The sequence below is a fragment of the Delphinus delphis genome, chromosome 5, assembly GCF_949987515.2.
Source record: "Delphinus delphis chromosome 5, mDelDel1.2, whole genome shotgun sequence".
Classification (NCBI taxonomy): domain Eukaryota; kingdom Metazoa; phylum Chordata; class Mammalia; order Artiodactyla; family Delphinidae; genus Delphinus; species Delphinus delphis.
The window spans coordinates 17356266-17384097 of NC_082687.1; the positions used below are offsets into that span (position 1 = coordinate 17356266).

Consider the following 27832-nt stretch of genomic DNA (forward strand, 5'->3'; position numbering starts at 1 on the left):
CCCTACTCCAAGTCCCTAGGCTTGCTGCCATGAGTTCAAAAATAAAAAGAAAAGAAGCAATTTGGAGGTAACAGACAGGCAGGGAATAGAAAATGCCTTTAAAAATATGTACCTATATATATCCTCAAAAGGATGTTAAGATTTTGCATGCACACAATTACAGGAAGCTATAAAAATGAACATTCAGAAGACCAGAGAGAGAGAACATCTGGAAATTAAAATTATGAGGCAGAAAAGGTTGGAAAATAAATTTCCCAGAAAACCAAACAAAAAGAGATGGAAAATGAGAGCAAAATTTAAATGAGAGTGAGAGTGCATCAGAGCTCGAAGACACTAACGAACCACTGCAGTAGATTCAATATCTGAATAACTGTTTCAAAGAGAAACGGGAGAGGAAAATCACCAATAAATCTCTCAGAAGTGATGGATAGGAGTTGCTATATTAAAGTCCAATAAGTACCCAGCACAATAGATGACAACACTCATACTAGAGCATGTCATTGTGAAATGGGGACAAGGAAAGACTCTATAAATTTCTGGTGAGTAGAAGGGAACTGGTCACATTAAAAAAAAAAAAAAGTCATCAGAATAATTCCTGAGTTATTAACAGTTACAAGAGAAGATGACCATGGAACTTCAAAATTCTGAAGAAAAGAATTCTACACCCAGCCAAACTACAGATATGATATTGTTCAACAGGCATAGTCTCAAAAATCTTTAATAACCCTCATGTACCTTTTCTCAAAAAAGTTCTGCAAGATGTGATCCACCAAAGTGAAACAAGTAACCAAATAAGAGGAAAACAAGAGATACAGCAAACAGGAGTGCAACACAGAAGTCATATGAGAGCAAATAAGGAACATAGTCAAAAGAGATCCAAAAAAGACAGGTGTGCACCAGATATAGAGAGCCAATGGTCTAGACTGGAGCAATGTGATTCAGGCTACATTCATGTGCTGTTATGACCAAGAGGCTTACTATTGTACCTTTTATTAAAAAACGACTGCCATGTGTCTGGCCTGGACTTTTTTTTTTTGGGTATTTTTTAAATTGTAAATTTATTATTTTTTAAAATTTATTTACCTATGGTTGAATTGAGTCTTCGTTGTGGTGCACGGGCTCCTCATTGCGGTGCTTCTCTTGTTGCGGAGCATGGGCTCTAGGCACACGGGCCTCAGTAGCTGTGGCTCGTGGGGCTCTAGAGCACAGGTTCAGCAGTTGTGGCGCACAGGCTTAGGTGCTCCGCAGCATATGGGATCTTCCCAGACCAGGGCTCAAACCTGTGTCCCCTGCACTGGCAGGCGGATTCTTAACTACTGCACTACCAGGGAAGTCCCTGGCCTGAACATTTATGTACCCGTAACTCAGCTTAAAAATATGTTAACATGGACTTCCCTGGTGGCGCAGTGGTTGAGAGTCCACCTGCCGATGCAGGGGACGTGGGTTCGTGCCCCGGTCCGGGAAGATCCCACATGCCGTGGAGCGGCTGGGCCCGTGAGCCGTGGCCACTGAGCCTGCGCGTCCGGAGCCTGTGCTCCGCAACGGGAGAAGCCACAACAGTGAGAGGCCCATGTACCGCAAAAAAAAAAAAAAAAAAAAAAAAAAAAAATATATATATATATATATATAGTTAACAAAGCTCCTTTTTCCTCTTCTGTGCCCTGCTCCCTGGAACAGCTCAGAATTTCACACCAGAATTAACCTATTCTTAAACAAGATACAGAGCAGCTCACTCGAAGAGACCACTCTCCTAACTGAAGGCTCTGCCTGGCCCATACCACAGCCCCAGCAGATAACTGTAGAGTCCTTTGTTTCCCAGAACATGTTCATGATCTTGCCCACTCGTTTTCCCAAGATGGGCTCTAGTAAAAATTCCAGGAAGCTGAAGCCAAACTATAACCCAGAAATGGTGTTTAGCTTATCTTAGGAACCTACCTGTAACAGTAGCAATACCGTGCTTTCCCTACACATCATCTAAGTTTTTAGTTTTTCAAAACTAAAATACTTAGCTGAAAGATATACACACTGGAGATTAAACTCTAAAGATAATTATACTGTAAAAAAAAAAAAATTCAAGGGAATGACTAACATGAAAGTCAGAACAGTGAGTAGGTAAGGAGGCAAAGAAATGAAAATGTGATCAGAGTGTAAGATTGAGGTCCTGGGGCTTCCCTGGTGGCGCAGTGGTTAAGAATCTGCCTGCCAATGCAGGGAATACGGGTTCGAGCCCTGGTCCGGGAAGATCCCACATGCCGCAGAGCAACTAAGCCCGTGAGCCACAACTACTGAGCCTGCGTGCCACAACTACTGAGCCTGCACTCTAGAGCCCATGCTCCGCAACAAGAGAAGCCACCGCAATGAGAAGCCCATGCACTGCAACAAAGAGCCAACACAGCCAAAAATAAATAAAAATTAAGAAAAAAAAATTGAGGTACTGATGTTGTCTTATGTGATGGGTACATGGGTCTTCAGGTTATTACTCTAAAACTTACGTACAAATGTATTTCACATTTTTTCTACATAAAAGCATCTTGCTATTAGAAAAGAGAGGATCTCTAACAACATCAACAAAAAACAATTGTAGCATGATGGACAACAAGAGTCACAGAAGTGTTTTATTTGACCAGTAGTTTTTTAATTTTCAATTTGTTGCCAAAACATTCACCTTACAGATATACTACCCCATGTGTAGAATGACACAGGTAAAGGGTTATTCATCACAGTACTGGAATAGCAAATGGTTCCAAAGCAAGTTACATGGCTAAGCCCAGTGGGGATGGGGGGGCTGTAGACTACTCAAAGTTATGGATACAGGGAAGTATGATTCTTTAGGGGGCATAGCTAACAATCTTCCATACCTGTAAATTTTCTATTGCCTTTCTCAAATAATAATAGTAGTTACCAATCTTTCTAATTGTTCAATTTATCACCTAGTCCTTGGCTCACCTGGTATGGATCACATAGCCACACCAATAAACACAAACGGTACTATAATTTATCCCCAAATTAACGATCACATTCCCTTTTACAATCTATATAGGATTATAAACTCGAATATACTTATATGCCTTAATTGAACCCTAGCAAATGTTCATCAGTATAGAAATAAAAATGTTTTAAGGGCTTCCCTGGTGGCGCAGTGGTTGAGAGTCCACCTGCTGATGCAGGGGACACGGGTTCGTGCCCCGGTCCGGGAAGATCCCACATGCCACGGAGCGGCTGGGCCCGTGAGCCATGGCCGCTGAGCCTGCGCGTCCGGAGCCTGTGCTCCACAACGGGAGAGGCCACAGTGAGAGGCCCGCGTACCGCAAAAAAAAAAAAAAAAAAATTAAAAAAAAAAAAGTTTTAAGACCAAACCATGTAATACATACCATCAGAAAAAAAGTGAAAGCTTTGTGCTTACATGTAATGCTCTAAAAAATATATTACTAACTGAAAAACACAATGTGCCAGAATAGTGTACAGAGTTGGCTACCATTTATTTTTTTGAAAGAATATACAGCTGACCCATGAACAACGTAGGGGTTAGGAGCACTGACCCTCTACACAGTCTTAAATCCACACATAACTTTACAGCCAGCCCTCCTCATCCAAGGTCCCACATTTGCAGATTCAAACAACCGCAGATCACATAGTACTTTAGTACGTATTAAGTGAAAAAAATCCGTGTGTGTATAAGTGGAGCCATGCAGTTCAAACCCATGTTGTTCAAGAGTCAACTGCAAATCATATTTGCTTGTATATATAGTTGTCCCTCGACATCTGTGGGGGACTGATTCTAGGATCCTCTCAGATACCAAAATCTATAGATGTTCAAGTCCCTTATATAACATGGTATAGTACAGACAGCTCTCCAAAATTTGATCCACAGCTGGTTGAATCCTCAGACGGAAATCCATGGATGGGGGGCCAAATGAACACAAATCTCTACAGAAAGATATGAACTGACCATGGTGGTTGCCCCTAGAAGTGATCCACCTGGATGGGATCAGCTTGAGAAGATTTCACTGTATACTCTTGTACAAAATTTGAGTTGTGGACAATGTATACAATGGGCTACTCACCCACACATTTTCTTAAACAGCAAAACAAGGTCATAGGACAATTGTAATTTTAGGACAATTTTAATTGTCCATACAAAAGCAAATAATTATCTTTGGAAGTTTAAAATACAGAGAGAAAAAAATTAAAAACTAAAATACAGAGAAACATTTTCTAGAATAAAATTAAAAAATAACTTGCCCAACCAAACTGGTCTTTGTCATATTCAGTTGTACCTTACAAAGTTATAATACAACATGTGTTTGTATACAGCAGGATATGTCTAGATTCTACAGCCACATTGTCCAATTTGGTATCCCCTAGCTACATATGGAATTAAATTTCAATTAATTAAAAAATACAATTAATACAAGTTTAAAATTCATCTCCTGGGTTGGATTAGTCTTATTTCAAGTGCTCAATAGTGCCGCTAGTGGCTACCGTATTGGTCAGCACAAATATAGAACACTTCCATCATCACAGGAAGTTCTCTTGGACAGCCTTTTTTAAGAAGAATCCTCAAAAAAACTGGTTAATACTGGATGCTCTGGAGAGGAGAACTAGGTGACTGGAGAAAATAGATAGGAGATAGGTTTTTCACACCAGTAAGACAGGACTTTGCTTGTGCCAGGCAGCACCCTTAATGTTTCATGTTAACTCACTTAATCCTTACTGTACTTCAACTTCAATATAATTAGTTTCCTTTGTAATCCTATGTATTTTATTTAATTTAAAAACATTATTCTGAAAATGAGGTCACAGGCTCCAGCTGTTTACAGCTAAAAGGATCCATCTGAATTTTGGAACATGAGCATTTATTACTCATCTTCAAGAAAAAAGCTATTAAAAAAAGCTAAAATACCATTATCTATAAACCAAAACCCAAAAGAGATTTTACTAAATATTATTTTAAAATACGTCACACCAGTTTAAAAGAAAAAATAAAATGTATCGCTCCTAATCTCATCATGCCACCACCCATAAACCATCTGATACATCCTTTCAGATATGATTTTATGTTTATTTGTGTATAATGATGACCTATGCATCAATTTTATCCATAAGGTAAGAGTTTTGCTGAAGGCAAAGAGTTGGACATTTTAGTTTTGGTTGAATTTTAGTTTTTTTTTTTTTAAGTATAGTAATAAAGCTTGAAGATAGAACCTGGGTTGGAGTTCTACCTCTCTCACTTAGGAACTATGTGACCTTGGTAGAAACTTTTTAATTTAATTTTAAAAAGCTTTAAAATCAAAAAAAAATCACTTGAAATATGAATTTCTCACCTATAAAAAGTATTTATCCCACAATATTAAGATTTACAAAAAATTACGGTATTTTATCTTTCTATTAAAATATTGACTTTAGTTAATACTTTATGTTATTAGACTGTGGTTACATAAGCTGTTGCCCTAAGATGACCCATGTAAAACCCCAAATTTTTTATAGCAATACTAATATCAGTTCACATAAATACTAAAACTTATTGACTGTCACTGTAATAAGCAGAGCACAGAAAAATTTCTGTAATTTCTAATTTCTGTATAGCATTTTGTATGAACACATTTAAAATATGTAACTGAAGACATTTTAGCTTTAAAGATTACTGCAGGGCTTCCCTGGTGGTGCAGTGGTTAAGAATCCGCCTGCCAATGCAGGGGACACAGGTTCAAGCCCTGGTCCTGGAAGATCCCACACGCAGAGCAACTTAGCTTATGCGCCACAACTACTGAACCTGCGTTCTAGAGCCCGCGAGCCACAACTACTGAGCCTGCGCACCTAGAGCCTGTGCTCTGCAAGAGAAGCCACCGCAATGAGAAGTCTGCACACCACAAGGAAGAGTAGCCCCACTCGCTGCAACTAGAGAAAAACTGCGCGCAGCAACGAAGACCCAATGCAGCCAAAAATAAATAAATTTATAAAAATAAATAAAAGTAAAGATTACTGCAAAGACATGAGTTTCAGAGAAATCTTATGGTCTTATTACTTCTACATTCCCCAAATAATTTAGCTTTTAAGAGTAGCAACATACTACAACTGAAACTTTTTCAAAACTGCTTGACTCTTTGCCAGACCTTTCACCAAAATTACTAAAAGTACAAAGGTAGATGAGAGTAAATTCCACGTTTGCAAATTTTTTTTCAATTTCACTACACTGTTTTCACTAGCAAAATATTTTAACTGGCAAAACATATGAATTGACAGGTCCAGAAACCAAATGTAAAGGGGGAGAAGAAGAGTGACCATTCACTTTCTTTAGAAATCAACGCACAAAGTTCTGGACCAGTATGGCCAGGATAACTACTTGTTTAGTCCTCAAATTTAGACACCAAGGTGATATTTTCTTCTTGGTGATATTTTCTTAAGATTCTATACTTTGGATATCAGTTAGCCAACACTGTAGTACAACAGAAACTAAAAATAAATGTCCACATACTTTTAGAACTGTAGCAAAGTATCTATTAAGTTTATCAAATTAATCTTTCCAAGTCACACAAGGAACACACGTTAAATGCCTATGGGAAAGACAGTGTCATGGTTAAGAACACACACTCTGGAACATGGGTTGCTTTAGTTTGAACTCCACCCCACCACTTATTAGCTCTGTGATCTTGGGCAAGTTAGTCACACAAAGTTACTTAATCTCTCCGTGCCTTGGTTTCCTCAACTGTGAAATAAGAATAATACCTACCTCATCGATTTGCTGTTAAAAATTAAATGAATAAATATATGTAAAGCACTTAGTAAGGTGCCTGACATACAGTAAGTGCTTTGTGTTAGCTATTATTAAGATATAAAAATCACCTACATTAAAAATCACTGTTACAGACTGTGTTTAAAATATCATTTTTATTCAGTTGCTTAGAACTCTAAATCTATAGCCCTGGAAATTCAATGCTGGGTCCTAATTTGTCATAATTCCATAGAAACTTACTGAACACAGTAAGCCAAAACTACAGCTTCCTATTGTTTCTATGGAAGATGTATCAAAAGTTCCAACTGGGAAAAACAATCTTATTTTTCTGACCACATTCTCAGGTTCTAGAAGGGACTACTTAGTACTTAAGAGACAAAAGCCATCCTTTCCTTTTTCTCCAGGCATGTACAGGAACTTTTAAAGAAACACTAGTGATTTTTACAGTAAGGAGCAGGGAGACTATCTGTGGGTTATGGGTCATAAGCCTTGTATTTCTTAATAATGGCAAAGAAATGATAAAGTCGGCTATGTAAATCTCCTAGCAAAGAGAGGAAAAAATGAGTACAACTTTGCATGGATACACCTACATGCAGCACACCTATGGAATATTAACTTTATCTAGTTCTTTTTTTAAAAATAAATTTATTTATTTTTGGCTGTGTTGGGTCTTCACTGCTGTGAGCGGGGCTACTCTTCATTGTGGTGCACTGGCTTCTCATTGAGGTGGCTTCTCTTGTTGCAGAGCATGGTCTCTAGGTGCACGGCCTTCAGTAGTCGTGGCATGCGGGCTTCAGTAGTCGTGGCATGTGGGCTTCAGTAGTTGTGGCTCACAGGCTCTAGAGTGCAGGCTCAGCAGTTGTGGCGCACAGGCTTAGTTCCTCCGCGGCATGTGGAATCTTTCCAGACCAGGGCTCGAACCCATGTCCCCTGCATTGGCAGGCGGATTCTTAACCACTGCGCCACCAGGGAAGTCCTCTATCTAGTTCTTCATAACTGATAAATTTTCATCCCTCAATAGTGCATTTGAAAATCAAAACCACTATATCTTATTCCCATTTTTCAGCCAGACTTAGAAATTTCCATCTTCAAGGTCACACAGATATTAAAATTAGACTATAATTCTGGCTCGTTTCCACTTCTCAAAAAACTCTCTATGACAAAAATGGAGCAACTCAGAGGTACCAGAGGAGCAAGGAAGTTTCTAATAGTAGCAGAGAAGTAATAGAAGAAATTACCATTGCTAGAACAAGTACTTCACAGGTTGCTTGTTACATCCAGGACTGCTGGTACTTCTCCTATATTCTTAACCTTATATAAATTAAACAGAATACTTTAAAAAAAATTTTGCATAGAATTTTCTGTCCAAATTGGATTAAGGTTACATAATTCATTAAACATTTTATTCTCTGCAACTTTGGTGTGTAAAACTATGTCTATTTCTAAACTGGACTTCTCTAAGTCAAATAATTAGGCTAATTTTAATTCAGAGTAAAAAACAAAGTGAAATCTAAAATATAAACACCGGAACTAAATTTGTTTGGTTTATGAATGAACTTTGATATACTGGGTTCTTTCTTTTTTTTTTTGCAGTACGTGGGCCTCTCACTTTTGTGGCCTCTCCCGCTGCGGAGCACAGGCTCTGGAAGCTCAGGCCCAGCGGCCATGGCTCACGGGCCCAGCCGCTCCGCGGCATGTGGGATCCTCCCAGACCGGGGCACGAACCTGCGTCCCCTGCATCGGCAGGCGGACTCTCAACCACTGCACCACCGGGGAAGCCCCTGGGTTCTTTCTTAAAGCAAAAATATGCATATTAATTTGCAAGGTCTGCTTGTTAATCAATAGTCTTTGGTTAGCAAAAATACATGGCATTATATAACAACATATTTGTCAACACGTATTTAAGACTTATTTACTTTTAATAAACTCTTTGCAATACAAAACGTGTTTCTAAAGGATAAAAAAAGGAAACATTAGATCAGCTGATTGTCCAAGTTGATTCCATTTATGAAACTAATGTACAGTTTAAAAAATTCAAGAGATACAATGTAAAAACAAGTAAAATTATATACCTTCAGTTTAACTAAATAAACCAAAATCTCTTACCTTTAAAAGAACTACAAGTCAAAAAAACCCCAATAATGAAGAATGAAGAATGAAGATAAAAGCTGCCAAAACCCACGACCCACTGGAGGTAAGATGGCCTGCCACCTTCGCCAACTGGTATTAAGTCTAACTTTGATCTACCCACAAAGTCTAATTTTGACCTAACCACAATTTAAATGCCAATAGAATAGGAGAGTATTGTTTATCCCAATGTTCAAAACTTTGCCATATTACCTGTTAAGAGGTAAAATGCTGCCTTTAATATACCTATCAAGCTTGTCAACAAGTTTAATATTTGTAAGCCACTTCTTTTATGTGTCTGTGTGTATTTTGTTGTGGGGTTTTTTGTTTTTTTTGGAAGTATAGTTGATTTACAATGTTGTGTTAGTTTCAGGTGTATTAGCAAAGTAATTCAGTTATATATATATATATATACACACACACACACACACGTGTGTATATATGTACATATATATTTTTTCAGATTCTTTTCCATTATAGGTTATTATAAGATACTTAATATAGCTCCCTGTGCTCTATAGTAGGTCCCTGTTGTTTATCTATTTTATACAGTGTGTATCTGTTAATCCCAAACTTCTAATTTATCCCTTCCTCCTCCCCTTCCCCTTTGGTAACCATAAATTTGTTTTCTATGTCTGTGAATCTATTCCTGTTTTGTAAATAAGTTCACTTGTATAATTTTTTTAGATTCCATGTAAGCCATTTCTTAATCTAAATGATCTTATACACACACACTTGAGAAGCGCACAATATCAAACTGAAAATGACTGATATTTTACTTAATTTCCATAAATAAAAATTCCCTGAATGCCTTCAAAGGTGGGACAAGCAGAAAAAACCCATGACTCTAGGTGCTTCTGATTATGCTCAGCAAAAAATAAGGAAACTCACAAGCTAGCTGAAATAGCAATGAACAAATATGCTTTTTGTAGGCTTTTACATGGATACCTCAATTGCAGCAAATACTAATCAGCTGCTTAAAAAATATATATATACCACTATTTAAAATTGTCAAAAAGAATTCTAAATGACTAACCTGTGGACAAAGGTGCATTAAAAGTACTTTAAACTTGCATTTTTCACTAAAAATAAACACAAGATTATTTTACATGCATCCTCACTCTATTATAGCTTCAATCTGGCTTTTGACTTTCACACACTAAGTTTTTAGGTTCCCTACTCCCCAAATTTAAATGCAGCATTGAAATCTCCCTGGGGTCAGCACTAGAAGGAATGCTATACTGCATCATTGACCAGATCACTGGAAATTAAGTTCCTAAAATTTACACTGAACAAGGTATAGAATCACATTTTGTATAACTCTGTATCCTAAAGAACACTTGGTACAAGGTCCTAAATGTATCAGGAGCTATAAATATTTACTGACTCAAAACAGTCCTTCAACACTTTTTAGTTTTGTTCCATGTTGTTGAAACAAAACAGCATAGCCTGCAAAACCCAAAGGCCCTAAATGTTACTGAAACTTCACAGACTACATTGTTTTATTGTTCAGAGGTTTTAGCCTTGCCCTTATTACCAGCTGTAATGCTTTTACTGACGCTGGTACGGTCGGTAGGAGTTGATCCAGTCAGAAGTAGTATCAGAGCCCATAAAAGGGTTTTAAGTTCAAGTTTTACATATTTATCTTTTATCTATTTAACATTAATGTTCTAAAAATCATTTAACTGTATCAGCAACTTAATAAAGTTCTGTAGTCAACCTAATTTCCAGGAATGTAAATAAACACTGGTACCAATAAAAGAATAAGTAACCAAGCAGGAAATGTGCCTTAAGTTCTGGCAACAAGGTAAGGATAGTGTTTAAGTCAATGTAATGAAAAATAAGCATTTTTGTATTCTATAGACCTTTTCATAACTAATTTTTTAATAGTTATAAAAGTCGTTAAAAAGTCAAAGCAAATTGGGAAGCCATTATCAAAATCACAAACTACCATTAAAGATATATGAAAATATCCGGCAACCAAGGTCCAGAACTGGTTCCAGGGTATCAAAGGTTTTCTGGTTAATGTATTATGCCTCTAAAATATCACTTAGATGCAACATTCCTGAAACGGCAACACAGACCTAGAAGTTTCAGTGAGCCACTGCCGGCAAACCCAAACTATGACAAAGATACTCCCTCCTTTGGACGGTTATCAATCAACTTGGTGCTCTGGGATCAGCTTGCTTGAAAGAAGTTTAAGATGGTGCCCAAACTGGGAGAGAAACCAGTAGAACGGATAAAGAGAAAATCAAATGGAAAAGTAACTTTAAAAGTTAAGTTCCTATTTCCAATAATCTGTGCCTGAGGAACCTTCCAGACGAAAAAGACAGATTCGGAAGAACAGACGGATCTACACCCACTCGCATTTTCTGAGGCGTGAGCACTGCGCGGAAACGATGAATGAATGGGAGACGGGCGCGTGTGAAATGCAGCAGGTCCGGCCGGCAACCAGACCAGCAGCAGCTATCCGTAGGCCTCGCTCCTCCCCCTTCCCTCCTCCATGACAGCCCAGCCTCCAGCATGGAGGGGCGAGGACAATGTGATCCCCCGGCTAACCACCACCACCACCCTTCATCCTACTCGCAGAGCTTTACCCTGTGACACGGGGTTCTCCTTCCCACTCCAAACCCTTCTCGCCTCCCCTGCAGCCCACCCCGGCGACTCTTGGACGCGCCGGCGTAACATGCGCTGGCCGCTCTCGGCTCCCCTAGGCGAGGTCGAAGCTTCTCCGCGCACGCCGCGGCACCATTCCCGCCCAACTCACCCTAGGGCAACGCGCGCCCACCGGCTCCCTGGCCCACCAGTCTAAGGAGTTCCGGCGCGCGCTCCGCACCCGAGCCCCTGGGCTAAAGCGAGGGAGGGAGACACGGAAAGGCTGCCCCAAGGCTCCCTCCATCTCATTCCAGGCCGGTTCGCCGCCCACCCTCCCTGCGGATCCGGGCGCCAGCTCGGAGACGACCCAGCGCCCTCCTATCCCGAAGACACAATTCCCACACACCTAGCCCAGGGCCCAGGTCGCCCTCCACCCTCGAACCCCCTCGCGGCTCCGCCTGAGGCGCCGCCCCTCCCCCACACCTCTCCGCGAGCTCTCGGGCCCCCACCAGAACGTGGGCTCTACACGCCGTCGCGGCCAACCTCCGGGGCGCCCCCAGTTGTCCGCGGGAAGGTCAGGCCCACGAAGAGGGGGAGGGGGCGGCAAGGGGTAGCGTGCGCACCGGGAACGCGGTCCCGCGGGGTCCCCGAGTGCGAAGGGAGATGGAGCGTGCGGGCCTGTGGGGGTGGGGGCCAAAAGCAATACTCACCGGTTCCACAGTCGCCATCTTAGATCGATCTGATCGCACAACCGCTCCTGAAGGGGGGGGTGAGAGGAAAAAAATGAGATTCAAACCGCATTGGCCGGCTTCTGTTCACGTGACGGACGTGTCCGTTTGGCCCTGGCGGCGCCTGCGCAAGACTGCGGCGGCGTGTTTAACGAGAGGCTTCTGGGAAGTGGAGTCTTTCTCCTGTCTTTCTCTCTCGTTTTCGTTTTTTTTTCTTTCAGGCAAAGAAGTTTAAAAAAAAAAGGACTGGTCACGTGGTCGATGGGTACCGTGCGCGGTTCTCGGCGCGGCGGACACACGCGTTCTGGAGGGTGGTTTTCAGTCCTCTGCTCTTCCGCCTGGATAGCTGCTGTCGCACTTACTGCCAGGCATGCCTGCTGTACCCTTTGTCGCCCTGTCCTCCCATCTTTCCCGAAAGATTGGGAACCGTAGGTTCAGCACGCACAATAAGGCTTCGTTTGCTTAGTTGAGGTCCTAGAACAAGTTGCCTGTGTGTTCATTTAATTTTCTTTTGACTGCACACCATTTTCTCTTAGTTTCAAAAAGAGGCGGCGATGGAGAATCGTTTAAGCAGGCAACCCTCCCCGGTCCCCCGGCTCCGCTAACGCTGGTGGTCACTCATGGCCATCACTGCCAAAAGGAGTGGCGGGGCTGCCCACAGTACCCACTTGCCACAGGTTGGGGGAGGGGGAGTGCACCCGACAGCGTTTCCTGTTCCAACTCCTGAGATTAAGACCTCAAGGCTAAGGCTTGCGTGGAAGTAAAAATCATTTGCAAGTTGGGTCCTCTCGCTTCCACTGTTCTGCTTTAACGTGATTGGAACTAGCCCAAGTCCGGGTGCCAGCCAGGGAAGCCACTCCGGCCCCCGCTGACTAAGCCCTGGATTGACCGTCAGGAGTCGTTAGGCCGGGTCAACTATGACTCGACGTTGACTCATTCTCCTTGGGCGAGTGACTTAATCATTCAGTGCCCTAGCTTTTTCATTTATGAACCACAGATGATAATACACTTCCCTCACAAGGGTGTGCTATGCTAATGATTGTAACCAGCTTTGAAAATGAATCGGACTCCCTAAATGCTTCAGAATAGTCAACCTCGTGCCTTCCTAAGGATCAGCGGCTTTCCCTGTTTTTTTTTTTTAAACAATGTTTAATTTTTTTCTTTCGTGCACTTTCTTACATTATCATGTACACCAATGCAATTTTAAAGTTTCAAGACAAGTTTTTTTTTTGAACTGTACCTACCCTCCATGGAGACTTTAATGTTCAGGAAAATAGTGTTATATTCACAATAATCACTGGTAATTAGAAATTTATCCCTACAGTGGCATCCTATATTTCCTTTCCCTGTAAGATGCTGTGCTGTCATTTCTCAAGACAGTGTTATTCTGCATGGTTATTAATACAAAAAACAGAGGTAAAGAAATCTAGTAGAGTGCTACTGTAAGGCTTTAATGAGGAAGACATACGATTACTGTTTTCCATGCTGCTTAAGAATGTTAACACCAGAAAAATCAGTATAAGCAGGTTGCCTGTGCCTGCCTGCTTACAGTGTTGCTGATGTCCAGAGCTGTGTCATACCTATTACTGACTACATAATGGTCGCTTGAGTTGGCTAACACATAATTGAGGCTGTAATAACTCAAAACCATTGCCTGATCATAGGCTTTGGTTTACCTGGATGTCAGACACGATTAATAAAAGCTTTTGACCAACTTAGCTCTAGTAGGTTTAAAGTAGAAAGAATTCTGAAAACATAAAATAAATGGATAAATGAATTTCTATTTAGACTATCTACTCTTAGTTAACCTATCCAAAGTAATTATAGTCGACCTCAGTGATACTTTCTGTTGTTTAAAAGTAGTATCCTGTTATCTTCTTTGAAGAGATAGTATATATGTATTATTTTCCCAATGCTGCTAGATAATAGAACAAAAGAGATTTAAAGAGATTTCAGTGGGACTGAATACCAGTGATGTTCTTAAAACTTCCTTTTAATAATAGCTTCCATTATTTTAACTTTTCTCTTGATCAAAACACACCTCACTTTTGTCAATCATCCTAGTACTTCTACTATACATGTATAGTAGAAGTATATATATATACTCCTCTTTGGAGCTTAATTTCTCTCCATTTTCTATGAGCTTTGTTGCATGTGTTTTATGACACATTCATGTGTCTTTTCCTAATATTACCATTAGACTCTACCATGTCAAAGACTTGGTGATTAGGTTTTTATCTATGTGTGTATATGGTTGTTTTGCTTTTGCCAATCTGAAATATTTTATTCTTTTTTTTTTTTTTTTTTTTTTTTTGCGGTACGCGGGCCTCTGACTGCTGTAGCCTCTCCCGTAGTGGAGCACAGGCTCTGGACGTGCAGGCTCAGCGGCCATGGCTCATGGGCGAAATATTTTATTCTTTATTAATCTATTAATGCACAAAAAAGTACATTTGTTACATTACTACCATATTTGTGCTTGTACTTAAAGGAAAGAGTAATAAAAAAGATATTTGAAATGGGATATGGTATTGAAACACTATTCTACTTGTTGGAGTTATCTAGTTAATACATAATTAATGGCCCAGCATAGTATCATGGTAACTATTATTTAAAATCCTGGAAAATAAATAAATAAATAAATGCCTGGAATGATTGGTTATCATTTAGCATCTGTAAATAGTCATGATCTTTTCTCTACCTAATATAATCCTGAAGCTGGTATATCACTAGTCTTTATAGATCTAACTCATGGTAAAGAGACTTTAAATAATTTAATAGAACGCATCATAATAAAAACAGCGCATCATTTTTATCATGTATTTTGTCATTGGAATTTTATTTAGGTTTTCTAAATAATCAAAATCATTGTTTTGCTGGGCATTGTTCAACTGTGGTTCAAACTGATCACATCTGCTATAAAAATATTACTACTACACTGTCTAGGATTTAAAAAAAAACAGGCCTTGGAATTTTAGACATTCTGTTTAAATTAGTTGCCTTTCTTAGACTTGGATTAGTACTAAGCAATCGTTTTTTCTTAAAATGAATAGGTTTTGAGACTGAAGATATGAAATCGCATAATAAAGTAAATGATCCTTAATATTTTCATTTTGGGTATTAACTTTAGATATAATCTAAACCAACCTCTAGTTAACACTTTTTTTAAAACCTTTTTCACTCTCTTTTTAAACTTGGTTATACTTTATACTCTATTTTTTAAATTGTTATTGTCACTTTCTACAGTGATGTTACTTTAGGAAAGACCTAAAATGATGGCTTCAAACAGGATAAATAATCCTTTAAATTACAATTATATAGTTTAGTATGTGAGAGCATGAGCTCCAATGTCAAATTTTCTTGGTTCATAATCCCAATTCTCCCTTTTACTGTGACCACATGCAGATTATTTAGTCTCTTTGTGCTTCATTTTGTCATCAGTTAGATAGGCACAATAACAGTACATATCTTGCATGGTTAGTGTGAGAAATGAGTTAATCCATGTAACTTATTTAGAATAGTTCTTAGAATATAGTAAGCACTCAATGTAACTATAATTACCATGATGTAATATTATATTAACATAAATTTATTATTTCTACTTTTTGTATAGTGTAATATGCTTAAGAATTCTTCTGTGCAGAGAACCAACCCCCGCCCATTATCTTTAAGGATATTCCAAGCTTTCAGAGTCAACTATTGATTTCTTATAACATACCACATATTTTTCACATCAATTAATTCATTTGACCTTTATAACAAATATGTGAATTAAAAATTATCACCCCCATCTTATAGATAAAGAAACAGACTCAGTAAAGTAGGGGACACAGGCAAGTCCACACAGCCAATGGGTGAGCTGGAATTCAAACCCAGTTCTCTTGACTCCAAGATTCTTTCTTCCATACCAGAGCTGCTTTCCTCTGATAGGGTCTTCCAAAATGCCTGTATCTCTTTGAAGGACTTCAAAACTGACAATTCAAGAAGTACTAAGTTAGTAATGGGAAATGTGTAATATTTGAAGGATATTTAAAGGACATGGGAAGCCCAGGCACTTCCTTTCTGGACTGTTCTGTTTGGCATCCTAAGTCATAGATATATAAATAGTTCACTACCCATATAAAGAAGTGTGACTAAGAACAGAAAGGGTGCAGCTAACAAGCCAAAACAAGCACTCATTCACCTGACGATTGAGACAGTCACTTCGTTTCTTCCCTTGTTTCATTCAGATCTCTGTTCCAATGCCATCTCCTGAGGGAAGGCTTCCTTGACCACCCTATCTAAATTGCCATGCTCATTACTCTTTATCTCCTTAACCCTGCTTTATTTTTCTTCAGGCCACTTTATAACTCTAGCTCTAAACCCAGTATTATATTAAATATTATTTAATTAATCATTGGTTGCCTCCACTAGCAAAATGTTAGGTCCTTGATGATTTGTAGGTAGAATGCCAACAAATATTTGGGAAAAACCAAGATTTTTAAAACTTCACAGAATTCTAGCCTTAGGACTAACAATGTAATAGGAAAATTACTATATACCAGGTATCATGTTAAGCAGTTTATGTGCATTGATAATACCTCATTTTATCTTCAAAACAACATTCTGAGATAGATAAGGAAACTGAGGTTAAATAACTTTCCCAAGAACACAGTTCTGTCTTCAGGGCTCTTAACACTATATAATATTGACTAGATTGTAATTGGACTGCCTAATAAGAAAGATAATTGTCTGAAATACTGAGAAATAATCTGCAAAGAGTATGTGAAAAATTCATATAAGGAGTATGCTGGGTCAACAATAAGATACTATAAAGAAATGTAATTTACCTTTTAAAATTGAAATTAGAAAAAAATTTAAATGTAGTGGGATGAGATCAGTAGCTTTTAGAAATAACCCACAAGATTGTAAACACCCAAAATTCAGAGATTTGGGTGGAACTTCAGGGAAGCATGATTGGATTTTCATTGTTACATACATGAGTAAGTGCTTATATTGAACTTGTCTAAAGAAATATGTTAATGGGTGGGGGCTGGTCTGCTTACCATCTATAAAAGAGGAATCCAGAATGACAATATTTGACCACCTAGTTTTGTTCTAGGGACAGAGTGCCCTGGTGCAAAAATATGGATCTCTGGTCCATTTGGCCCTCATTGGGGACGGTTTCTTGAGGACACCAGAACTAATTCTCCTTGTTTGGTTCCAGGTTTACCAAGCGACCATATGATGAACATATCTTCTGGTATTGATTTGTATATATGTAGGGCTGATATGGATACACGAATGTCTAGACTAGTTATATTGCTCAGAGTCCATCTTAACTGGCACTAAATTTTTAGTTTGTTTTACTTACACTCTATGAGCTTGGCTAAAAGAAAACTACCCCTGTGGACTGGATTTTCTCTGTGTCCTCAGATTGTGATGATTCTCGGAGGAAACACCAATCTACAGGAATGGTCTGGTTGGCTACCTTCCCCAGGACTTGCCATGTGCCTTTCTACTCCAACAGCATCGTTGGAGACCTGTGAATTAGAAATTTTTGATTCACCTGCCTCTAAACTCTTATTTTAAATTCAGAGTTTGAGAGATACCAATCCTCATTCAGGACATTGCTCAGAAACATGGGATGTACTAAAAATTCTCAGATATCACCTTATGTGTTTCAAGTAGCTAATGGAAAACCGTGATTATTGTTTTGTTAAAAATAAATAATAAAATAATGGTAATAATACTCGCAAGAGAGCCATTTATATCTTTTTAAAAAATGACAAATCACTATTAAAGACTTACTATTTGGGGAGAGCTTTTGTCAGGTCTGTGGATGCATTTAGTACAAACTGACCAACAGTATTCACAGCTCTGAAATGGAAAGTTAAGAAACGGGTCTATACTTTTATCATATCAGTGCCTGAGATTATCAGGTTTTAAGAAGGGGAAAAGGGTTTGATCTAGATATGCGTATTAGCAGACTGGATGTACTTAGCTTATAAAAAGTGACTTCTGGAAAATGAAAAAAATTACTATGCTGGGCAGATTTATGAAACAAACTGTTAGTTTAATTGCCAGGCAATTTATGGAAACAGAACCTTAAAGAAAAAAATCTGACCTTGCTTAAAAGTTTTTCCATATAGGCTTATATGCTTTTCCTCCCTGAAAGGTAAGAGAATAGGTTCACATGAGAGTTAAATACATATTTTATTGTACAGTAAAATAAGATGGCAAGATAAGTAAACACGATCCTATTCCTTTATTAGAGCTTAACTTTTACATTCTGAAAGAGATTTGGGCAATATATAGGAAAATGTCAGCAGTCATTGTTGAAATTTTAAAACTAAGGGGAAATTATTGTTTTGTTAGTTACAAAAAGGATTAGCTAGGGCTTCCCTGGTGGCGCAGTGGTTGAGAGTCCGCCTGCCAATGCAGGGGACACGGGTTCGTGTCCTAGTCTGGGAAGATCCCACATGCCACGGTGCAGCTGGGCCCGTGAGCCATGGCCGCTGAGCCTGAGTGTCTGGAGTCTATGCTCCGCAACGGGAGAGGCCACAACAGTGAGAGGCCCGCGTACCTCAAAAAATAAATAAATAAATAAATAAAAGGATTAGCTAAATGTAATTAATACTTGAAGAAAAGGGAAATTATTGTTTTGTTAGTTACAAAAAGGATTAGCTAAATGTAATTAATACTTGAAGAGCAGAGCGATACTTGACTGAAAATATTTAAGTGAAAATATTTAAATATTTTAACTTATTAACTTTTGTTTATTTTTTTGTCTTAAAAAGGAATGTTGGGCTTCCCTGGTGGCGCAGGGGTTGAGAATCCACCTGCCAATGCAGGGGACACGGGTTCGAGCCCTGGTCCGGGAAGATCCCACATGCAGAGGAGCAACTAAGCCCGTGCGCCACAACTACTGAGCCTGCGCTCTAGAGCCCGCGAGCCACAACTACAGAAGCCTGTGCGCCTAGAGCCCGTGCTCCGCAACTAGAGAAGCCACCGCAATGAGAAGACTGCGCAACGCAAGGAAGTAGCCCCTGCTCACTGCAACTAGAGAAAGCCCGCGTGCAGCAACAAAGACCCAACGCAGCCAAAAAAAAAGAGGAATGTTACATTGCATGTCAACTGTACCACAATAAAACTTTTTTTTCAAAGAGCCGAAAAAAGGTAATGTTAAATATAGGAAATTCATGCTATTTTCTGAAACTGCCTAGGGGGTAAAAGTATTTAAAGTACTCATAAAGAAACTTGGAACTATGTTCTTATTTTGGGAGACTAAACCAGATATCTGATAGAAGATAATATTACTTAAAAGCCTTGTGTTCAGCTCCATCAAAAGAAAAAAAAAAGAAATCACACCCATACCAAGTGAGGAATTTGTTATTTATTTGCTCTTTAACTTGGAGCTGGACTTTAGCAAAACCTTTCATGTTAGGGGATGGGACAACAGCTTAAACTGGTTTGGATCTATAAATTAAACTTTCGTTTTTCAAAATGTAAGGAGGGAATTCCCCGGCGTTCCAGTGGTTAGGACTCCACACTTTCACTGTCAGGGGCCCGGGTTGGATCCCTGGTTGGGGAACTAAGATCCTGCAAGCCGCGTGGCCAAAAAAAAAAAAAAAAAAAAAAAAAAAAAGAACAAACAAACAAACAAACAAAACATGTTTAAGGAACCCTGGAGTAGAATTGGAATTTTAAAAATTATTCTATTATTCTTATTGTTTTTATACTGTTCTTCCCCTTGGTGATTTTTTTCTTCTCTTCTTTTTTTTTTTTTTTTGTTTTTTAGCCCCTTGGTGATTTTTTAAATGCATTTAATCTTATATAATGGTTTCATTTTAAACACAATATAACAAACATCATTAAAGAAATTTTTTTTTAAAAAAGGAAAATCTTCCCTACTACCCTAATACATCAATATGCCAACATTTTATGCTCTTACAATTATAGGTCACATACAGTTTTGAACTGTATTTTTCACGTGATCTCTTATTGAGAATATTTTGGACACTGTTTGTAGACTAGATAATACTTTTTAAACATTTTATTTTGAAAAATTATCAAACTTACAGAATAGTTGCAGTAGTAACTTCCACAAACCCTTCTAAAGTAAACAATCGTTAACATGTTGCCTTGTCTCTCAATCTTTCATTATTTCTGAGCCATTTGAGAGCAAGTTGCAGACATAATGAGCTCTAAATACTTCAACATGTTCCTCCTAAGTATGAAAATATTTTCTTACAGAGCCATAACACAATTAAATCAGGAAATGTAATATTCAACACTTTTATCTAAAATTTAATCATCGAATCAATATTCAAATTTTGCCAATTGTTCGAATAATTAGTTTTATAAATTTTTTTTTCCAATCTAGGATCATGCATTGCATTAGTTGTCATGTCTCTTCAGCTTAATCTGAAACAGTTCCTCAGCTTGTCTTTTGAAACAATGACACTCAAAAGTAAAGGACAGTTGTTTTGAAGAATATCCCTTAATTTGGTTTATGTGATTGTTTCCTACGATGCTGTTAGGATTATTGTGGACTTCTTATGTTGATACAACACTTTTAAACTTGTACATTTTTGGCAGAAATTCTATGTAATATTGTGTCCTTCCTAGAGCATCACATCAACATTGGTAGCATTAGCGGCCTCAGAATATTTCACTAAGTAGATATATTACAATACCTAATTCTCCATGGCTACATATTCAGGTTATTTCCAGTTTTCTCCTATTATGAATAATGCTCTAATGCATACATTCAAGAGAAATTTATTTTCATATTTTAGATAATTACTTCAGGATAAATTTTCAGCAATGGAATTAAATGGTTTATAGAATACAACACAACTTTCACTTTTTATACATATTGGAATTCATATTGCTCTCCAAAAATGTTGTATCAGCCTAACAGGTTACAACAAGCATCAGCATTTGGCCTTAAAGGAATTAAAATTTATTTATTTATTATTATTATTTTTTAACATCTTTATTGGGGTATAATTGCTTTACAATGGTGTGTTAGTTTCTGCTTTATAACAAAGTGAATCAGTCATACATAAACATATATTCCCATATGTCTTCCCTCTTGCATCTCCCTCCCTCCCACCCTCCCTATCCCACCCCTCCAGGCTGTCACGAAGCACCGAGCCAATATCCCTGTGCCATGCGGCTGCTTCCCACTAGCTATCTACCTTACTACGTTTGTTAGTGTATATATGTCCATGACTCTCTCGCCCTGTCACAGCTCACCCTTCCCCCTCCCCATAACCTCAAGTCCGTTCTCTAGGAGGTCTGCGTCTTTATTTCTGCCTTACCCCTAGGTTCTTCATGACATTTTTTTTTTCTTAAATTCCATATATATGTGTTAGCATACGGTATTTGTCTTTTTCTTTCTGACTTACTTCACTCTGTATGACAGACTCTAGGTCCATCCACCTCACTACAAATAACTCAATTTTGTTTCTTTTTATGGCTGAGTAATATTCCATTGTATATATGTGCCACATCTTCTTTATCCATTCATCTGATGATGGGCACTTAGGTTGTTTCCATCTCTGGGCTATTGTAAATAGAGCTGCAATGAACATTTTGGTACATGACTCTTTTTGAATTTTGGTTTTCTCAGGGTATATGCCCAGTAGTGGGATTGCTGGGTCATATGGTAGTTCTATTTGTAGTTTTTTAAGGAACCTCCATACTGTTCTCCATAGTGGCTGAACCAATTCACATTCCCACCAGCAGTGCAAGAGTGTTCCCTTTTCTCCACACACTCTCCAGCATTTATTGTTTCTAGATTTTTTGATGATGGCCATTCTGACTGGTGTGAGATGATATCTCATTGTAGTTTTGATTTGCATTTCTCTAATGATTAATGATGTTGAGCATTCTTTGATGTGTTTGTTGGCAGTCTGTATATCTTCTTTGGGGAAATGTCTATTTACGTCTTCTGCCCATTTTTGGATTGGGTTGTTTGTTTTTTTGTTATTGAGCTGCGTGAGCTGCTTGTAAATTTTGGAGATTAATCCTTTGTCAGTTGCTTCATTTGCAAATATTTTCTCCCATTCTGAGGGTTGTCTTTTGGTCTTGTTTATGGTTTCCTTTGCTGTGCAAAAGCTTTGAAGTTTCATTAGGTCCCATTTGTTTATTTTTGTTTTTATTTCCATTACTCTAGGAGGTGGGTCAGAAAGGATCTTGCTGTGATTTATGTCATAGAGTGTTCTGCCTATGTTTTCCTCTAAGAGTTTGATAGTTTCTGGCCTTACATTTAGGTCTTTAATCCATTTTGAGCTTATTTTTGTGTATGGTGTTAGGGAGTGATCTAATCTCATACTTTTACATGTACCTGTCCAGTTTTCCCAGCACCACTTATTGAAGAGGCTGTCATTTCTCCACTGTACATTCCTGCCACCTTTATCAAAGATAAGGTGTCCATATGTGCATGGGTTTATCTCTGGGCTTTCTATCCTGTTCCATTGATCTATCTTTCTGTTTTTGTGCCAGTACCATACCGTCTTGATAACTGTAGCTTTGTAGTATAGTCTGAAGTCAGGGAGCCTGATTCCTCCAGTTCCTTTTTTCGTTCTCAAGATTGCTTTGGCTATTCGGGGTCTTTTGTGTTTCCATACAAATTGCAAAAATTTTTGTTCTAGTTCTGTGAAAAATGCCAGTGGTAGTTTGATAGGGATTGCATTGAATCTATAGATTGCTTTGGGTAGTAGAGTCATTTTCACAATGTTGATTCTTCCAATCCAAGAACATGGTATATCTCTCCATCTATTTGTATCATCTTTAATTTCTTTCATCAGTGTCTTATAATTTTCTGCATACAGGTCTTTTGTCTCCTTAGGTAGGTTTATTCCTAGATATTTTATTCTTTTTGTTGCAATGGTAAATGGGAGTGTTTTCTTGATTTCACTTTCAGCTTTTTCATCATTAGTATATAGGAATGCCAGAGATTTCTGTGCATTAATTTTGTATCCTGCCACTTTACCAAATTCATTGATTAGCTCTAGTAGTTTTCTGGTAGCATCTTTAGGATTCTCTATGTATAGGATCATGTCATCTGCAAACAGTGACAGCTTTACTTCTTCTTCTCTGATTTGGATTCCTTTTATTTCCTTTTCTTCTCTGATTGCTGTGGCTAAAACTTCCAAAACTATGTTGAATAAGAGTGGTGAGAGTGGGCAACCTTGTCTTGTTCCTGATCTTAGTGGAAATGCTTTCAGTTTTTCACCATTGAGGATGATGTTTGCTGTGAGCTTGTCATATATGACCTTTATTATGTTGAGGAAAGTTCCCTCTATGCCTACTTTCTGCAGGGTTTTTATCATAAATTGGTGTTGAATTTTGTCAAAAGCTTTCTCTGCATCTATTGAGATGATCATATGGTTTTTCTCCTTCAATTTGTTAATATGGTTTATCACATTGATAGATTTGCGTATGTTGAAGAATCCTTGCATTCCTGGAATAAACCCCACTTGATCATGGTGTATGATCCTTTTAATGTGCTGTTGGATTCTGTTTGCTAGTATTTTGTTGAGGATTTTTGCATCTATGTTCATCAGTGATATTGGCCTGTAGTTTTCTTTCTTTGTGACATCCTTGTCTGGTTTTGGTATCAAGGTGATGGTGGCCTCGTAGAAGGAGTTTGGGAGTGTTCCTCCCTCTGCTATATTTTGGAAGAGTTTGAGAAGGAAAGGTGTTAGCTCTTCTCTAAATGTTTGATAGAATTCACCTGTGAAGCCATCTGGTCCTGGGCTTTTCTTTGTTGGAAGATTTTTAATCACAGTTTCAATTTCAGTGCTTGTGATTGCTCTGTTCATATTTTCTATTTCTTCCTGATTCAGTCTTGGCAGGTTGTGCATTTCTAAGAATTTGTCCATTTCTTCCAGATTGTCCATTTTATTGGCATAGAGTTGCTTGTAGTAATCTCTCATGATCTCTTTTATTTCTGCAGTGTCAGTTGTTACCTCTCCTTTTTCATTTCTAATTCTATTGATTTGAGTCTTCTCCCTTTTTTTCTTGATAAGTCTGGCTAGTGGTTTATCTATTTTGTTTATCTTCTCAAAGAACCAGCTTTTAGTTTTATTGATCTTTGCTATAGTTTCCTTCATTACTTTTTTATTTATTTCTGATCTAATCTTTATGATTTCTTTCCTTCTGCTAACTTTGGGGTTTTTTTTGTTCTTCTTTCTCTGATTGCTTTAGGTGCAAGGTTAGGTTGTTTATTTGAGATGTTTCCTGTTTCTTAAGGTAGGATTGTATTGCTATAAACTTCCCTCTTAGAACTGCTTTTGCTGCATCCCATAGGTTTTGGGTCGTTGTTTCTCCATTGTCATTTGTTTCTAGGTATTTTTTGATTTCCTCTTTGATTTCTTCAGTGATCACTTCGCAATTAAGTGGTGTATTGTTTAGCCTCCACGTTTTTGTATTTTTTACAGATTTTTTTCCTGTAATTGATATCTAGTCTTATAGTGTTGTGGTCGGAAAAGATACTTGATACGATTTCAATTTTCTTTTTTTTTTTTTTTTTCCTGCTGGGAAATGTTTATTTGCCACTAAATCATCCAAGCATGCCACAATTACAAGAAAGATACAGGTTGCTTTTTCCTTTCCATAATTAAATTTCCACAGCATCTCCCCAATCATGAGTATTACAAAAGAAAGTAAAGAAATCACATTTTACAGATCTTAGACTTGTCTGCAGCATTTAGCTCAAATCTCACCATTTTCAAAAAATAGTTCTCCTGCAAAATTCACCAGCTAAAAGTTCTATCCAAGCAGTGGGAAGATGGCCTTTGCTAACCCATGGCAATTCTTTTCCCATTTTCCCTAGCCAGTTAGGGTTGAACAGCAGAGTGAGGCTTAGATTGCAGGGGTGGCGGGGGGAGGGACACAAGGGCTAATTTCCCCCAGTACAAAATGGCATCTGAAGCTTGATGGGAGAGCAGAACTGGAGAGACTTGAGGGAAGGGTCCAGGCCCTGTGTTCAGTCAGAGTCACTGCTGGAAGAGGAGGAGGAGGAGGAATGCTTGCCATGTTTGTGGTGTTTCTGCTTCTTTTTATGAGCTTTTCTGATTTTCTTTTGCATCTTCTTGTCAATCACCATTCCTGGTCCTACCATGCCAGGAGCCAATGGATTCACAGGACACATGCCAGGGGCAGGTGGTGGGTATGGAGGGGGGTAGGGACCTGAGGGTTGGCATCCTGGATACCCCGGTAGCACAGGGTGACAGGGCCCACCAGGGGGAAAGGCTGGATTCCCCTGGGGTGCTCCTGGGGGAGTGGGAAAGGGGCCTGGAGGAAAGGTAGGGGTGGCAGGTAGTGGATGGGCAGGATTGCAACCTCCAGGGTACCCGACGTTAGGGGGGTGTGGATATGGCCCTTGCTGCCCGGCATTGGGATTCCACATGTTCAGCTATTTCTTCCAGCCCAGGAATGGAAGAAGGAGGAAACTGAGGAATCCAGGCGTCCAGTCACCTCTACACCACTGCTTGGGCGGACTCCTCCTTTCAGCCTCCACTCCGATTTCAATTTTCTTAAATTTACCAAGGTTAGATTTGTGACCCAAGATATGATCTATCCTGGAGACTGTTCCATGAGCACTTGAGAAAAATGTGTATTCTGTTGTTTTTGGATGCAATGTCCTATAAATATCAATTAAGTCCATCTTGTTTAATGTATCATTTAAAGCTTGTGTTTCCTTATTTATTTTCATTTTGGATGATCTGTCCATTGGTGAAAGTGGGGTGTTAATGTCTCCTAATATGATTGTGTTACTGTTGATTTCCCCTTTTATGGCTGTTAGTATTTGCCTTATGTATTGAGGTGCTCCTATGTTGTGTGCATAGATATTTACAATTGTTATATCTTCTTCTTGGATTGATCCCTTGATCATTATGTAGTGTCCTTCTTTGTCTCTTGTAATTTTCTTTATTTTAAAGTCTATGTTGTCTGATATGAGAATTGCTACTGCAACTTTCTTTTGATTTCCATTTGCATGGAATATCTCTTTCTATTCCATCACTTTAAGTTTGTATGTGTCCCTAGGTCTGAGGTGGGTCTCTTGTAGACAGCATATATACGGGTCTTGTTTTTGTATTCATTCAGCCAGTCTATGTCTTTTGGTTGGAGCATGTAATCCATTTACATTTAAGGTAAGTATCGATATGTATGTTCCTATTCCCATTTTCTTAATTGTTTTGGTTTGTTATTGTAGGTCTTTTCCTTCTTTTGTGTTTCTTGCCTAGAGAAGTTCCTTTAGCATTTGTTGTAAAGCTGGTTTGGTGGTGCTGAACTCTCTCAGCTTTTGCTTGTCTGTAAAGGTTTTAATTTCTCCATCAAATCTGAATGAGATCATTGCTGGGTAGAGTAATCTTGGTTGTAGGTTCTTCTCCTTCATCACTTGAAATATGTCCTGCCAGTCCCTTCTGGCTTGCAGAGTTTCTGCTGACAGAGCAGCTGTTAACCTTATGGGGATTCCCTTGTGTGTTATTTGTTGTCTTTCCCTTGCTGCTTTTAATATGTTTTCTTTGTATTTAATTTTTGATAGTTTGATTAATATGTGTCTTGGCGTGTTTCTCCTTTTTATTTATCCTGTATGGGACTCTCTGTGCTTCCTGGACTTGATTAACTATTTCATTTTCCATATTAGGGAAGTTTTCAACTATAATCCCTTGAAATATTTTCTCAGTCCTTTCCTTTTTCTCTTCTTCTTCTGGGACCCCTATAATTCGAATGTTGTTGCGTGTAATATTGTCCCAGAGGTCTCTGAGACTGTCCTCAGTTCTTTTCATTGTTTTTTCTTTATTCTGCTCTGCAGTAGTTATTTCCACTATTTTATCTTCCAGGTCACTTATCCGTTCTTCTGCCTCAGTTATTCTGCTATTGATCCCTTCTAGAGTATTTTTATTTTCATTCATTGTGTTGTTCATCATTGCTTGTTTCCTCTTTAGTTCTTCTAGGTCCTTGTTTAATGTTTCTTGCATTTTCTCTATTGGAAATAGAATAGAGAAAATGCAAGTGAAATTTCTTCTTGATCTTGTAAGGGGTCACGATGACCATCACTTTGTACTTGCAGATCCAGATTGTGTAAACTGTCAATCATACATCATCTAATGTACAGCTTTTTTTGTCTCAAAAACCTTGTATAACTGTATTTTGGCTTCTAGTGGGTGGAACAGTTCTCAGAGCTTTCTGATATGCTCTTCCCCAGTTACAACCCTCAAATTGGCTTGGATGAAATTTTCCATTCTTTTTCTTAGATGAACTGATTAATTTTCTGTCAACACTTGCTTTCTGAAGAGTCTAGGAAACATGACTTTCAAAAACTCTAACCCTCACTGACATATTACAGGCTTTGCCACCGTAATGGTAATGACTCCCATGATCCTATGTTTATGTAATCCCAGGGAAGGATGAGTTCTAAGTCAGGTGCCCACACCTGGACAAATCAACAAAGTTCAGCAATGGTGGGGTGTTATGATTGGCCTAATTTGTGTTATAAATTCACTCTTCGACTAGTCAACTCTGCCTGGGGGAAGGGGTAGAATTTGTAACAATGTAATGACTCATGTGAGCCAGAGAATTGGAGGAGAGGGAAGAGCAGGTTACAGCAAAGAGGAAGGAGTGATGTGCTACCAAGAACGGAGTGTTTAGT

The 27832-nt window shown here is 38.6% G+C and overlaps 1 protein-coding gene and 1 pseudogene across 2 annotated transcripts in view; both read right to left on the bottom strand.

Moving 5' to 3' along the window:
• The window catches only part of EIF4E (eukaryotic translation initiation factor 4E), a 113656-nt gene that overhangs the window by 35496 nt on the left and 50328 nt on the right, over positions 1 to 27832 (bottom strand). Inside the window, exon 2 of one of the 2 annotated variants that reach the window (XM_060012011.1) lies at positions 12166 to 12212. In XM_060012011.1, coding sequence (XP_059867994.1) covers positions 12166 to 12212 — 47 coding nt within the window. Of the gene's footprint in view, positions 1 to 7971; positions 7990 to 12165; positions 12213 to 27832 lie in introns of those variants that run through there. The other variant, XM_060012012.2, reaches the window with a different exon arrangement.
• On the bottom strand, positions 24710 to 25689 carry LOC132425296 (proline-rich protein 13 pseudogene; annotated as a pseudogene).